This window comes from Eschrichtius robustus, chromosome Y (genome assembly GCF_028021215.1).
Source record: "Eschrichtius robustus isolate mEscRob2 chromosome Y, mEscRob2.pri, whole genome shotgun sequence".
Classification (NCBI taxonomy): Eukaryota; Metazoa; Chordata; class Mammalia; order Artiodactyla; family Eschrichtiidae; genus Eschrichtius; species Eschrichtius robustus.
In genome coordinates this window covers 3459928-3473848 of record NC_090846.1, presented here as the reverse complement: position 1 = coordinate 3473848, position 13921 = coordinate 3459928, and the positions used below count along the sequence as shown (strand labels likewise).

Here is a 13921-nt window from a genome sequence, read left to right as displayed (position 1 = left end):
AATTTTTTTTTTGGCTGTGTTGGATCTTCGTTTTCTATGCGAGGGCTTCCTCTAGTTGCGGCGAGCGGGGGCCACTCTTCATCGCGGTGCGCGGGCCTCTCACTGTCGCGGCCTCTCTCGTTATGGAGCACAGGCTCCAGACGCGCAGGCTCAGTAGTTGTGGCTCACGGGCCCAGTTGCTCCGCGGCACATGGGATCCTCCCAGACCAGGGCTCGAACCCGTGTCCCCTGCATTGGCAGGCAGACTCTCAACCACTGCACCACCAGGGAAGCCCACCCTTTAATCTTAAGCAGAAAGAATGGAAAGTATTTCATTCTTACTAACAGGACTAAGGTAAAATGAAAGTGGTGTTAAAGTGGTGTTGGAGGATGCTAGGGAGGATGACTCTCATGTTGCTTATTCAGCTCTATTAGAAACTGCTAGGAAGGGGAGAAGGACAGAGAACAAAAGGTAACTCACAGTGAAGAAAGTGGAAACTTCAGGATTGGATCTCACCCAGACTCTGGCCTATAATGTTTCCTCCCTTGCTGATTTTAATCTGTATGTTACTCTGAAACAAACTGTAACCAAACAAAAACAGACAGAAACTGAGGAAGAGAGACAGGAAGAAAAGCAGGATTGAGGCAGAAGACAGGAGGATAGAAAGACTGATGTCAGAGACTGACAAAAAGAGACGGGGAAAGAGGGGTGGAAGGTAGGAAGGAGAGGGTGAGGAGGGCACCGTACCAGCAGTTCTTCCTGCAGCTGCGGATTCACTGAGCACATGTATAACTGAAGGGACTTCAACATCACCATGTTTGACTGCACAGGGATTTTGAAAACTTCATTAAACACCAAGGGGGATTTCAATTCCAGAGCCTTAGAGCAGAATGTGTTTGGTGTGCCGGGGTCAAGCGGAGGCAAACAGACGCGGATGTGTCTGGAATCGAGACAGGGAGAAAAAAGCATGGACCACGTACACAAACACCCCTGTATGTTACCCTTTGGATGTGAAGAGGTAAAACTGCAAAGTACTTTGGAAAAAGTCCTTTTCTCAACCAAAAGAAAGTCCGAAGAACTGACCTACCTTTGGAGAGGAAAAAAAAAAAGGAAAAGAAAAGGAAAGAAAAGAAAAGAAAAGAAAAAAAATTAGCAAAAAGAAAACATAAAAATCAGCAATTATAACTTCAGGGGGAGTCAAACAGACTTTCTGCTTTCACCACCTCTGTGGCAAAACATCTGCACTGATCTTTTCACGCCCCCCTGGCTCCCTCTCCAAGCTCTGCCTGCCTTGCCTCTCAGACTGCCTGTCCACCGAGGCACCCGCCGGGCTGGGCTCCCGGCCCTATCCACCCCCAGCACGGAAGCCAGCACCCAGGAGAAGCTCCAGCATCAGTGGAGTGAAGTACACCATCAGGGCGAACCCTCAGCCGCTGAACACCAGGCTGCTTCCTAGGCCTTCGGGAGGCCAGTTTACAAAGACGACTCACGGAAGGGGAGGGCACCGTCGGGCCTGAACACCCATCACAGGTGGGTTCACCCGCCAGGGTAAGTGGGACCTCACACCCCCATCGGGCACCCATCTCCCCACCGGAGACAACACAGATTTCCTTCTCCCTGCTCGGACAAGGATGCCTGATCCCAGCCTGAGGCCTCTTCAGGCACCTCATCAGATCTCAAGAGCCGAGTGTGGCTGTGTCGCCACCAGCCTTGTGAGCAGGATGGACGTTTTAAGCCCCAACGCTGCCGATGACGGGCACCCGGCACTTTGTCAGCATGGCCACGGCACATAACCAGCCTGGCTCCAGTAACTCCACCTGCCTCAAATAATAAACCAGCCTCTTCTTAAAACTTACAGTCCTTTAGATTTCAGACAGACATTCCCTGGCGTTTTATTCTAAATTCAGGTTCCAAGACAGTCTTTTCCCTCCCCAAACTGCCACGTGCAGCAGGTCAGCCAGTGGTGCCGTGTGGAGGAGGGCCCGGGGGGAGGACACGGCCCCCACCGTCGCGGGAGCTTACATTTTGCAGTCTTCCTTCACCACCAGCCCGGCAAAGTTCTTCAGTTGGAGCACGTTCACGAGGAGACACTCGCTGGCACTGTCGTGCCTAGAAAATAAAATGCACGTTCGCAGGCTGCAAATGCCCCACGGTGGAGAAATCCTGCTTGAACTACCGCAGTGGTCCTCACCCTACCCCCAGGGGACCTGTGCAAAGTCGAGAGACATTTCTTACTGTCACACTGAGTGGAGTGGGGGGGGCTACTGGATCTAGTGGGTGGAGGCCAGGGCTGCTGCTCAACACCCCAGAGGGCACAGGGTGGCCCCCAACCAAGAATGACCCAGCCCGAATGTCACGAGTGCCGAGCAACACTAGGATGACAAGAGTGAGCAAAAGAAAGCTGCTGGGATGTGAACATCCTGCCTCGTTCGCCTGAACACTGCTGGTTGCTGCCTTCATAGACACTGCGGCTAGAAACCAAAACGCTTAGTGTTGCACAGCACCTGGCTACCCCAGCTCCAGCGGGAACTTCCCCGAGGGCCTGACCGTGCCCATGGGGTGACAGTCCCCAGCTGTGACTCGGTGTTGGAGGACGGCAGTGGAGCCGCTCGTGCCCATCTCTCCTTCCCGCCACCTCTGTCCCTTCACCTGAGACCGCTGAGATGGGCCCGGGGGTCCCCAGGCCAGGGAGAAGCAGCCGGATCACGCGGGTCCCGCCACGCCTCCTGGCCTGTGTGTGGAGGTGTGAGTCGCCGGGCGGGCCCCAATCTACCCGTCGTCTTTACGAGCAACAGGGAAGGAGCCTTCTGTACTCACAAGAATCCAACATGGATCTGGGGCCCCTCGTTACCGCAAGCGTCTCCAGGCACAGGCTCGTCGGGGTCCTCACTCCTGAGCACAACCGGAAAGGCACCGCGTTATTCCGAGGGGACCTGCTTACCTCGGGCTCCGCAGAAGCTCTCTCACACTAGGGGCGCTTCTAACTGAGAAGGGCTTTATTAAGTTGCGACATAAATAAATGCTTTAAGTGACTGACAGGGCACGGCAGGTCCCCAGGATCCATGATGTCACCTCCCAGGGTACCTGCGGACGAAGTGGCCTTTTTGAGAAAATACCTCTCAAAACCACACATGATATTCACGACAACGTTCAAAAACATATACTTTTAAAAGCTTTGCAGGGGGGACTTCCCTGGTGCTCCAGTGGTTTAAGACTCCGCGCTTCCACTGCAGGGGGCGCGGGTGCGATCCCTGGTCAGGGAACTAAGATCCCGCAAGCTGAGCAGCGCAGCCAAAAAAAAAAAAAAAAAAAAAATTTGGCGACAAGTGAAATGCATACAGATATCTGAGCTGAAAAAATGACATCAAAGGTCTCAAACAAAATAAAGCCCACAAGGGGTTTTGTCCTTGCAAAGTGATTCCTCCAGCTAAGGAAAGGGGACGGGGGGAACATCCATTTCTAGCGAACGTCCTTTCTAGAAAAGCAGGTCTCTCTCGCACACTGGTTCTCCTTTTCCGGCTCTACTGGGCTCATGCCTTCCAACACCCGGGGCCGGAGAGAAAGCAGTCGTCCTAGATGCCCGAAGCCAGGCCAGTCCCCAGACGCCACCTGGGAGGAGAGGGGGGTCCATGGGGACGCTAAGGGCCCCTCTCGCATGGAGAGAAGCCAGAAGAGCTGCACCCCAGACACACACAGAGTGTCAAGCCAGACAGGTCTCGGCAGGGGTGCCTTTTGGGAAGTCACCCCAGGGAGGCAAGAAGGTCAGCTTCTAACCTTTTGGTGGCAGGTTCAAACACGCCGCTGTCGCTGGCCAGCGAGTAATCGGACAGGCAGGCAGACACGCAGCACGCTCTCCGCTCCAGCCTCTGGGCGCTGTCTTCTCGGGGGGGTCACCACTGCAAGCGAAAGACACGGCCGGGCTCAGGAGGCGACAGCGCGGGAGCCCAGCGCAGAGCAGAGACAAAGGCACAAAGTGGTAGAGACAGGCCAGCACGTGTGCAGATGTGTGTTTACATGCGCTCTGCTCCAGTCTTTTCTTATATTGGAAAATGGAAGAAACAGGCTTCTGGCTACTTCTTTAAAAGCTCTTTAAATGATCATCAATCTCCTTTCACCTCCTTAATGAGCGCACAGGTCAGAAGGTGGCAGGAAGGCCCTTGGCGTGGCCCTTTGAGAGAGCGTCACACGGGAAGCCCGGGAGAGAGACTTCGCCTGCACGCGGATGGCAGCGTGCTCTCCGAGAAGTGGGAGGGGGGTGTTTCCTTGACGCTGCTGGTATTCTCCATACTTTATACAAGGAACATAGGCTACACTGCTTTATACTCAGAAGACAGAGTTTTTAAAAAGCATCAAATAACCCCCAACAAAATGGAGTGACTTTCAAGTTAGAGTACACAGAGGCACCCAGACTCGGCCTCTGCCAACGTCTCCGTGACCACTCTGCCGCTCTAACTGCAGTGTCCTCCTCAGCAGCCCTGGGGCCAGGCTGGCTTCCAGAACTGTCTCCTGGGATTAGAAAGGACCATCACTGGGCAGCTTATTTTTGTCTCGTATCTATTTTAACCAAGAGCCCAAGACAACCACTGACATTTTCCCTTTTATCATTTCATCAACTCTTTCTACTCCTTCCCTCACAGCAACAAGTTTCTTTTAACAAAAGCAACAGAAACAGGCATGCCGTCTCCCGCTGCTAAATGTGACGACGGACACAGGAACCACAACACTTTCGAGAGAGGCACACACGGTTAGAACACAGGCTTAAAGCATGACGCCCCAAAGTGAGCCTCACTCCAGCATCATGATGCCTCTTGTTAATAATGCAGGCCCCTCTGGTCTCTCTATGTTCTCCGGCCATCTAAGCTCTAGAAATTGAAAATCTAGACATCTGTGCACCCTTGACACCAATGACCACCCCTTTTCTTTTTTTTTTCTTTTGGCTGCGCTGGGCCTTCTCTAGTTGTGGTGAGCGGGGGCTACTCTTCATTCCGGTGCACGGGCTTCTCAGGGCGGTGGCTTCTCTTGCTGCGGAGCATGGGCTCTAGGCATGCGGGCTTCAACAGTTGCAGCGCATGGGCTCAGTAGTTGTGGCACACAGGCCCTAGAGCGCGCGGGCTTCAGTAGTTGCAGCTCTGGGCTCAGTAGTTGTGGCTCGCGGGCTCTAGAGTGCAAGCTCAGTAGTTGTGGCGCACGGGCTGAGCTGCTGCGTGGCACGTGGGATCTTCCTGGACCAGGGCTCGAATGCGTGTCCGCTGCATTGGCAGGCGGATTCTTAACCACTGCGCCACCAGGGAAGTCCCCAACCATCTCTCTTTTCAGCCAAATTATTATTCACAGCAACAATTAAACCCAAATATATTCATCGGGATACAAAACAGGGTTGTGGCCTTTGGTCTCACGATGTTAACGGCAGACAAAAGCCGACCTTTCAAAGGTCTGCAGCGCCCAGCGTGGGGGACACTGGCTCCGCCTCAGTCAGGGGCAGAAGCTGGCTCCGTCCTGGGGTGGCCGGAGGCACCGACTCTCAGATCGTAGATGACGACTCCCAAGTCCAGCTCTGCTCGTCACCCCCGCCCCATGGAAGGACCCAGAGCCCCCAGCTCTGAATTGCAGAGAGAACCCCTCAGTTTGCTGCATGGAACCCCAGCAAACACAACAGCTCACTACTTCCATTCCCAGCCCTGACACTCGGCCTTACACGCTTTTAAGGAACACCACACAACGATCCAGGAAACTTCCAGGCAACCCAATGGTGTGAGTGACAAAATTTCTCTCTCACTGCAATGAAAGTGGATGAAGAGAGAAAGGAAATGGGGGAATCAACCCTCAGTGATCCTGGGCTTAGCACATTCACGGAGCAACTGGATGCCGGAGTTGACAGAAGGAGGTATGGTCAGCACTTGCCCTGGGTGAGAAAGAAAGCACGCGGCACATCCCACAGTACACACCGCAACCGTCTGCTCTTGGGCGTCAAGGCAACGAGACGGAAAGTGGGGAGCAACGCCAGTGAAGTAAGGAATAAACAAGCTTCCACACATTCATTTCAGAAACCTCTGACCCTTCCATCATTGAACACAGACACACAGACACTGAGACCTAAGGACAGCAACGCTGCTTGACAAAAGGGAGGAAAGTATAAGGAAAATCACACCGTGGGTGAAGCTGCCAGCTGGCATACTAAAATAATGAAAGCGTTAAAGTCTGGGGAAAAAACGCACGGAAGAAAAAAATACGTCAAGCTCTTAGAAAAGTTCTTACACAACTTTCATAGCCAGGATGAATACCGTTCAAACGACAACAACAATAACAAGAGCAACTGTTGAGCTACATTAAAGCACAGCTATGAGCTATGCCCTTCTTGACCACACCCTGACCATCCTAAATACATTGATTCACTGCACAAAGATGTGGCACAGCCTGACCAGCCAGGCGAAGGAGAAGTCCAAGGTCACTTACAGTGAACGTTTCTGTCGAGCCGCATGAGAAAAGAGATTAAAAAAAAAAAAAGCACAAAGTGAAAAAACTGTAGAATTTAAGCCAACAATTTTAAACAGGGTATGAATGTAATAAAAAACATCAATAAACAGATGAACAAGGTCAAAATATTTACGGACTTATATTAGCAAATACCAGTGGGAAATGAAAATAGGAACGGATTTCAAAATCATGACACATTTGACTTTTAAAATGTGGGGAAGATAAAATTGTAGTAAACATGTAAAAACTGTTAAAGATGACAGTTTATTTCCCCAGTCCCCTGCCCCACCTTCTGTCCCCTCAGGTTGATTTAAAACACAATGGGCAATTCTGAATTTTATGTTACTAAAAATTTTTCTCGCTAAAGCTTGCTGGAGTCAAACTTAGACTGTAGTGTTCTTAGTCAGACTGGAGAGTGGAGGGGACTACGTGACCTCAGGCGTCATAAATGAGGGGTGGGGTTAATATAACGAGCATTGAGATCCTCGCCAACTTTATGAAGCTGCGATGACTCTAGGCTTCATAAGCATCAAGGCAGGCAAGGAGTCACCCTGTGTCCATGCCTGAAGCTGCTCACCCAACCCAGCCCTGCGAGAGCACTTACCAAGACCCATTCACTAAGTCAGGTACCTTTAGTTTGTATTCTACTCGGTGTCATATATGAACGCACCACCAGGTGGCAGTATCTGACCACACCATAAGCAAAGACCTCCCAGTCTACGAAGCTTGAAGCACTATAACATCCACCACCAAGTGGTGGACGAAAAATAAAGAAATCAGCATCAGAAATTAAGTCAGCTCTTCTCCTTCCCACCCAGTCTCTCCCCTGGACCGAAAGGGGTCCTTAAATCTTTTGCTGACTTTGTGTATAACTGGATTGATACTTCTATATTTCGGACTGTTTGCATAGGGAAAAGAAAAGTTTGCACAGGGAAAAGAAGAGTAAAGGCTAGACAATAAGTGAAAATGGAAAAGTTTTAAGGAAAGTTTGCAAAGGGGAAAGAAAAAAGTTAGACAATAAGTGAAAATGGACAAAAGAATATGGGTATAAAAAAGAACAAAGTATTTGCAGCTTACCTATGCATATGAACTATGGAAATAATTCATACTGGGATGTTGAAATAATGTATGAGCAGCATTTGCAAACAAAAAAGATAGGAAAACAATGGAGGTGCCAATTAGCCAAGGGACTGATTCAGAACATAGCTGGTCTGTCATTAGATATGGAAATGCTAAGAGAAACTAGTACTGTGTATATAACCCATGGGTAACAAAATGGTGTATTTGTTGAAGAGCAATGAAGCCGAGAGTCAACCAGATCTAAGGGTGTGCCCAAGGATATGCAGTTAGAGTTGAGTAGGCAAGGATTTGAAGAGCACCAGAGGAAGTAATTTGGTAGAAATGACTAATGCTTACTGGGACAACTTCTGAAATCATGCAGAATACTGTCATTTTCTGTTTGACAGAATTAAGTCTTCGAAAATTCCAGGAACAAAGGATGACGAGATGAAGTCACAGGGCCAACGTCAGTACACATTTCTGCCGGGCCACAGCCAGACAGCAGTCCCAGGGCTGGTCTGAGGCGGGCACACACAGAACATTGCATCTGGGCACACGGCCTGGAGAGTTCATGAAGGCCCGAGTACTTCTTTAGCAGCCTCCGAATGTGGAGGAACTGTCTCATTTTCGACAATTAAGTATATTCTGAGAACAAGCCAAATGCCTGGGAAAGACTACTTTGCCAGTTTCCATGACATTTCAAGGACCCAGGGCAAAAGCACACAGAATGCGCGAGCGAGCGGGCGTGCGGGCCTCCTCTTGCCCTGGCGGGTCCTAAGCTGAGGGCTCACTAGGCCACAGCAGAGCCAGCCGGCTTCCGTGCGGATGCACGCGGCTTCCTGCCTGAACTCGAGACCTTTCCTCCCCGGCCCCGGGGCACCCACCGGACCCATCAGTACGTAGGTGCAGCCGTGGGAGCGGCAGCCGCTTGGGGTCCTCGCTCGCGAGGTCCTTCCCCGTCCCCGGGGCACCTGTGCGGCAGCAGGGACGCCGCGCCCGGCGGGTCTTCGTCCCCCAAGGCGGAGGCGTGAGCGCGCAGCCTGTCCAGGGCGCCCAGGCCCGCCACCTCGAAGGCGTCCCCGAGCTGGGCCAGGGGCGAGTCTCGCGAGGCCGGGAGGAAGGGCGTGTCCAAGGGCGAGCTGTGCGGGGACAGCGAGGACAGGGAGGAGCGCGAGGACAGGGACGCCAGGGACTGCGGCGTGTCCAGGGAGCGCCTCTGTTTGTGGAGGCGCGCGGGGCCCGGGGCCTCCGCCAAGGGGGCGTCCCGGCCCAGGGAGTCGAAGGGGACGAGGTCGAAGTGCAGGAGCGGGCCGCCCTCGGCGTCGGGCTTCTCGTACTGCGGGAGGCCATAGATGTCGGTGAAGCTGACGGAGCTCAGGGAGCCCCAGCTGGAGGCCAGGGAGCCACGGCTGGAGGCCAGGGAGCCGCGGCTGCTCCCCGAGGAGACGGTCAGGGTGCTGGCGGACAGGCTGAAACGAGAAGAGCAGCCTGGAGCCCGCGGCTGGAGCCTGCTCGTCCCCACCGCGAGCCGAGCCTCTGGTCTGCTCCACGAGGAGCAAAACTCTGCCTCGGGCCCGTTCACCCGGCGCCTCTTCAACACCTCGGAGCGTTTTAAGACACCCCCGTCCCCACCCCCGCCCCTTCGTGAATATTTCCTTTGTTTCTTTGATTGTCAGTAGAGAGCAGTAGTTAACGTCAAGGGCTCTTGCTCGAGTTCAAGTTCCAGCTCAAACTCAAGACTAGCTGAATGCATTTGATTTGGTCACGGGCTTTGCCCTTTCCCAGCCTCCCACCTTCTCACCCGGCGCTGGGATGATAGCGGTTCCTGCCTCAAGGCACTGTGAGGAGGAGAACTGAGAAAATAATACACAGAAAGCCCTTAACACTACACTTCACGATACGGTAAGTGCTTGAAAACTGGAGCTCTTACTGAGCATCCAAATCTGATTTTAAAGATATTCAGGCCTAATTAAAATGAATATCTTAAAAAAATAATAATTAAAAGTGTATGTGTGCATCTATGTAGATGGACGTATACACTCCTGATGCTGTGAGTTACAAAATCCTTCGATAAATCTGAGTTAAGATTCATTACTCTGAAGTCACACTTGGTTCTCCTCATATTCCTTGGGTCATATATAAGCAGCTCATCTTAAAAATATCCTGTCTTCACTTTCCTGTCCTGTGCTTACAACCACTGCAGGTTCTAAGTTCTGGGAGAGAAAACCAGGGGCGCTACTAAAGCGTGAAGTTCATGGCCACTATGTTATAAGATGATAATCAAGTTACCCACCTTTGTAACCGGGACTGGAGATAGGACATTAGGCAGGTGGCTTCTTCCAGCTGCATCAGGAGACAGTTTCTTTTTTCTGAAGTAGAATCCTGTAGGTACAAACACAGTCCACTGGTGGATTTCAAAGATGCCAAGTATATTTTCCTAACAAGAAATTCAACTCTATATTCCACCAAAACAGATTAATGACTATCAGTTCTAAAAGCACACCTACGTCACAAGTTCCAAGATAACTGTTTTTTTGTTTGTTTGTTTTATTTCGCACTGTACCTCTAGAATCCTGAACAGTGCGAGTGATCCACACTAGAAGTTGGATGTGTGATGGAACAGATGTGTGGATGGATGGATAGGGAGATAAGATGGACGGATGGGAGGATGAGTGGGTGGACAGGCAGGTAAATAGACAGACGGATGGGAATCCAGCAGATGGGTTCAAATGCAGAGCTCATAGAAATCTACTGGATTTCCTTGGAATAAATCTGATTCCCTCATCCTAGGCCCTCTTCCAGGCAAAAAATAAATGCAATTCTAGTATCTAGAGAATAAAAGATCACAATCAAATAAAACAAAATATCAACTGTGTCCCTAGATCATGGGTTGGAGGTATATATTTCTTCTTCCTTCTGCCTTCTTCTACTTCATAATTTTCTAGAATATTTTTCTCCTACTGTAGTAAGCCTACTGCCGAGACTAGAGCCCTGCACATACAGTTAATAATTGTTGAACAGAGGGGACTGATTAATCTTGCCTTTATAACGAAAGACTGATTTACAAATCAAAATGATTGCATTTTGACACTTGGCAGTGGAAAGAACCCATTAAACAAAGTTTTCCACCTGTTAGGGAAGGCAAAATGCTCAAGGAGAGGACACCAGAAGGAGGTGAACTTTGGCAGCAGCCAGAGTTACAAAGTTTTGACTATTACTGATAAGCAAAACTGGTATACCACTAATTTACAAAATGGAAGACAAGCTACTCAGAATTAATTCAAAGCCTGAATGATAAACATAAACTGTGTCATACCTTCGTTTCTCTTAGATGGAAACAGAACTTCAAAATGTTTCCATGTAAAGCTCTTGTTTTATAGTAAAGACACATCGTTCCTTTATAATCTAGCATGCAGGAATCACAGTACTTTCTGACTAATCAAATACCTTCTTAGCAAGAGCAAATGACCAAATTTAAATCTGAATAGTAAACGAGTGGTTTTCCAGGTGTGGTCCAAGGATCAATGGGGATCCCAGAGACCCTTTTAGGGTGTCTAGTAAGGCTCCATTTCTCAATGACACATGCATATGCAGTCAGATTTTCTTCATGTACCTAATCAAATTGACACATCACAACACCTGGTCAAGCAGCTGTCTTCCACTAAGTAAACCACTTGCCAAAACTGTAAAACCATACCACTCTTCTACACAATTATTAAAAATTATTTTTTATAAAATAAATTTTTCATGTTAACATATAATGGGCATTATTATCACATAATAGATGGTAAATATTTTTAAACTTCTCCATTCTAATTACTCATACATTAAATATAATCAGATAAAATCCACAAAAACAAAAGTGCTTCAGGATCCTTAGACTTTTTTTTTTTTTAACATCTCTATTGGAGCTTAACTGCTCCACAATGGTGTGTCAGCCTCCGCTGTACAACAAACTGAATCAGCTACACACACACACACACACACACACACACACACACACACATCTCCTCCCTCCTGCGTCTCCCTCCCACCCTCCCTATCCCAACCCTCTAGGTGGTCACAAAGCACCAAGCTGATCTCCCTGTGCTATGCAGCTGCTTCCCACTAGCAATCTATTTTACATTTGGTAGTGTATATATGTCCATGCCACTCTCTCACTTCGTCCCAGCTTACCCTTCCCCCTCCCCGTGTCCTCAAGCCCATTCTCTACGTCTGCGTCTTTATTCCTGTCCTGCCCCTAGGTTCTTCACAACTTTTTTTTTTTTAATTCCATATATATGTGTTAGCATATGGTATCTGTTTTTCTCTTTCTGACTTACTTCACTCTGTATGACAGACTCTAGGTCCATCCACCTCACTACAAATAACTCAATTTCCTTTCTTTTTATGGCTGAGTAATATTCCACTGTATATATGTGCCACATCTGCTTTATCCATTCATCTATTGATGGACACTTAGTTTGCTTCCATGTCCTGGCTATTGTAAACAGAGCTGCAACGAACATTGTGGCACATGACTCTTTTTTTTTGAATTATGGTTTTCTCAGGGTATATGCCCAGTAGTGGGATTGTTGGGTCGTACGGTAGTTCTATTTTTAGTTTTTTAAGGAACCTCCACTTAGACATTTTAATAGTGTAAAAATGCTCTAGAACCAAAAACCTCGAAAATGCTACAGTAAATTCTTCTAACTATAGGCTTTTAAAGTATCCATGTCCCTATAACATTTTAATATTTAGGGAAAATATTTTAGGAATGTCTTGTATAAAATAAAAATAACTTTTAAAAAGCAATTCTGAAGTTACAGTGAATGAATTCTTTATGGCATAACGCAAGAGACATATTATCTAACAAAAAAAAGCACAGTATGATTGCCCATTTCAGGATGGCAACATGGAAAGATCCTGAACTCAGTTCCTCCCAAAAACACGTGGAATCTACAGATATATATGGAACAGTTTCCTCTGGAGAAAACCTAAGAACTGGTGGAGTGACCCCTTCACATCAGGCAAATGAGAGGAGAACACACTGAAGTAGGTAGGAAAGGCTGAGACACAATTTTGCCATACCCAGCATGGTGACCCACGATCAGTAGGGAAGTCAAAACCAAGAGCTTCTCCCTGGGGAGCCAAGAGTTTGAACCCCACGTTGGGCACCTCAACTTTTAAGGCCTGCACCTGAGCGATGAGCACCCAAAACATATGACGGAAGGCTGGTGGGGCTGACACCCACAAGACCTGCAGCGCTGTGGTGAACTAAAAGTCCTTAAGGGACCCCCACGTGAGCTCATCCACCCCAGGGCCCAGCGCAGAAGCATCCCTTTGAAAAGGATGAAATGGGTGAATTTGCTAATTTTAAAGTGTTGGTCTGAGGGGCAGAGGGCTGGCTGTGATACTCTCTGGTGATGGAGGCTTGGGGGTGCCATCCTCCTGCTTTCCCTCTGCCTTGCTAAATCCAGTTTGTACCACATTTTTCCTTTCCAGTGGGTGCCATCTTTCGTGGTGTCCCTTTGCCTTGCTAATGCCAGTGGGCACCCTATTGGTTTGCTTGTTTCTTTTAATTTCTTTTTTTTTTTTCTGTTTATCTCTCCCCACCCCTTTTTCTGGGTGCCATTTTTATGCTCACTCTGTGTTTTAGGTCACCTGTATCTCTAGGAGGGGGCCTTCTACACATATCCTGTACCCCAATTTTTATGTGTGGTAATGAGGTTTTTGTGGCTGCCCCTTGATTGCCTGGCTGTGGACGTCAGGAGTCTTGGGTGTCTGGGTCCCTCAGGACAGTAACATTTGGAAAGACAGTTCTTGGCAACCTACCACTCGCAGGGCACTGCACAGACAAGAGACTTAAACCCAGCCTTAGTCTTTCTGAGAAAGAGGACTGTTTGCTTGTCCAGGAGCTTTAGCTTGAGGGGAAGGCTTCTGGTGTGACACACTTGTAGAGGTCTGTGGAGTTGCTCTCAGGGAACAGAGGCTGGAGGACAGGACCTTTGCACTCTCCCTCTGCTTTGCTTCAGCTTGCTTCTATCTGCCATAAAGGACCTTATCTGGTGCCTCAGGTTTTGTGTCTGCTGCCAGGGGACACCTCTACATTGCTTGGCTCTGGCGGCCAGTGGTGGTCAGTGGGTCCCAGAAGACGGTGACCAATGGAGGAAAGTTCTTAAACAGCTACCATCCCAGAGCACAGCAGGAGGCAATGGAACAGGGAGCTAGGTCTTTCTGTGAAAGAGACTGATTAGCTTATTTTCATGGCTACGGACTGAGGGGCAGGCTTCTAAATTAAACACACATCAAAGGGCTAACTGTAAGCCTTCCAGGGACCTAGGAAAGCAGGTGCTATCTTTTGAGCTCCCCCTCTGATGCCCCAGAGTGCTAGACTCTCTTGGAGGGGAGCTCTTAACACGTGTCTGG

General features: G+C 49.1%; 1 protein-coding gene across 1 annotated transcript in view; it reads right to left on the bottom strand.

Annotated features, from left to right (window-relative positions):
- LOC137757632 (protein WWC3-like) overlaps nt 1-13921 on the bottom strand; it is a 94661-nt gene that overhangs the window by 14956 nt on the left and 65784 nt on the right. The window contains exons 9-15 of the mRNA XM_068534222.1: nt 9807-9882; nt 8413-8982; nt 5598-5608; nt 3755-3860; nt 2798-2872; nt 2003-2089; nt 728-920 (exon numbers count right to left, since the gene is read on the bottom strand). Coding sequence (XP_068390323.1) covers nt 728-920; nt 2003-2089; nt 2798-2872; nt 3755-3860; nt 5598-5608; nt 8413-8982; nt 9807-9882 — 1118 coding nt within the window. The remainder of the gene's footprint in view (nt 1-727; nt 921-2002; nt 2090-2797; nt 2873-3754; nt 3861-5597; nt 5609-8412; nt 8983-9806; nt 9883-13921) is intronic.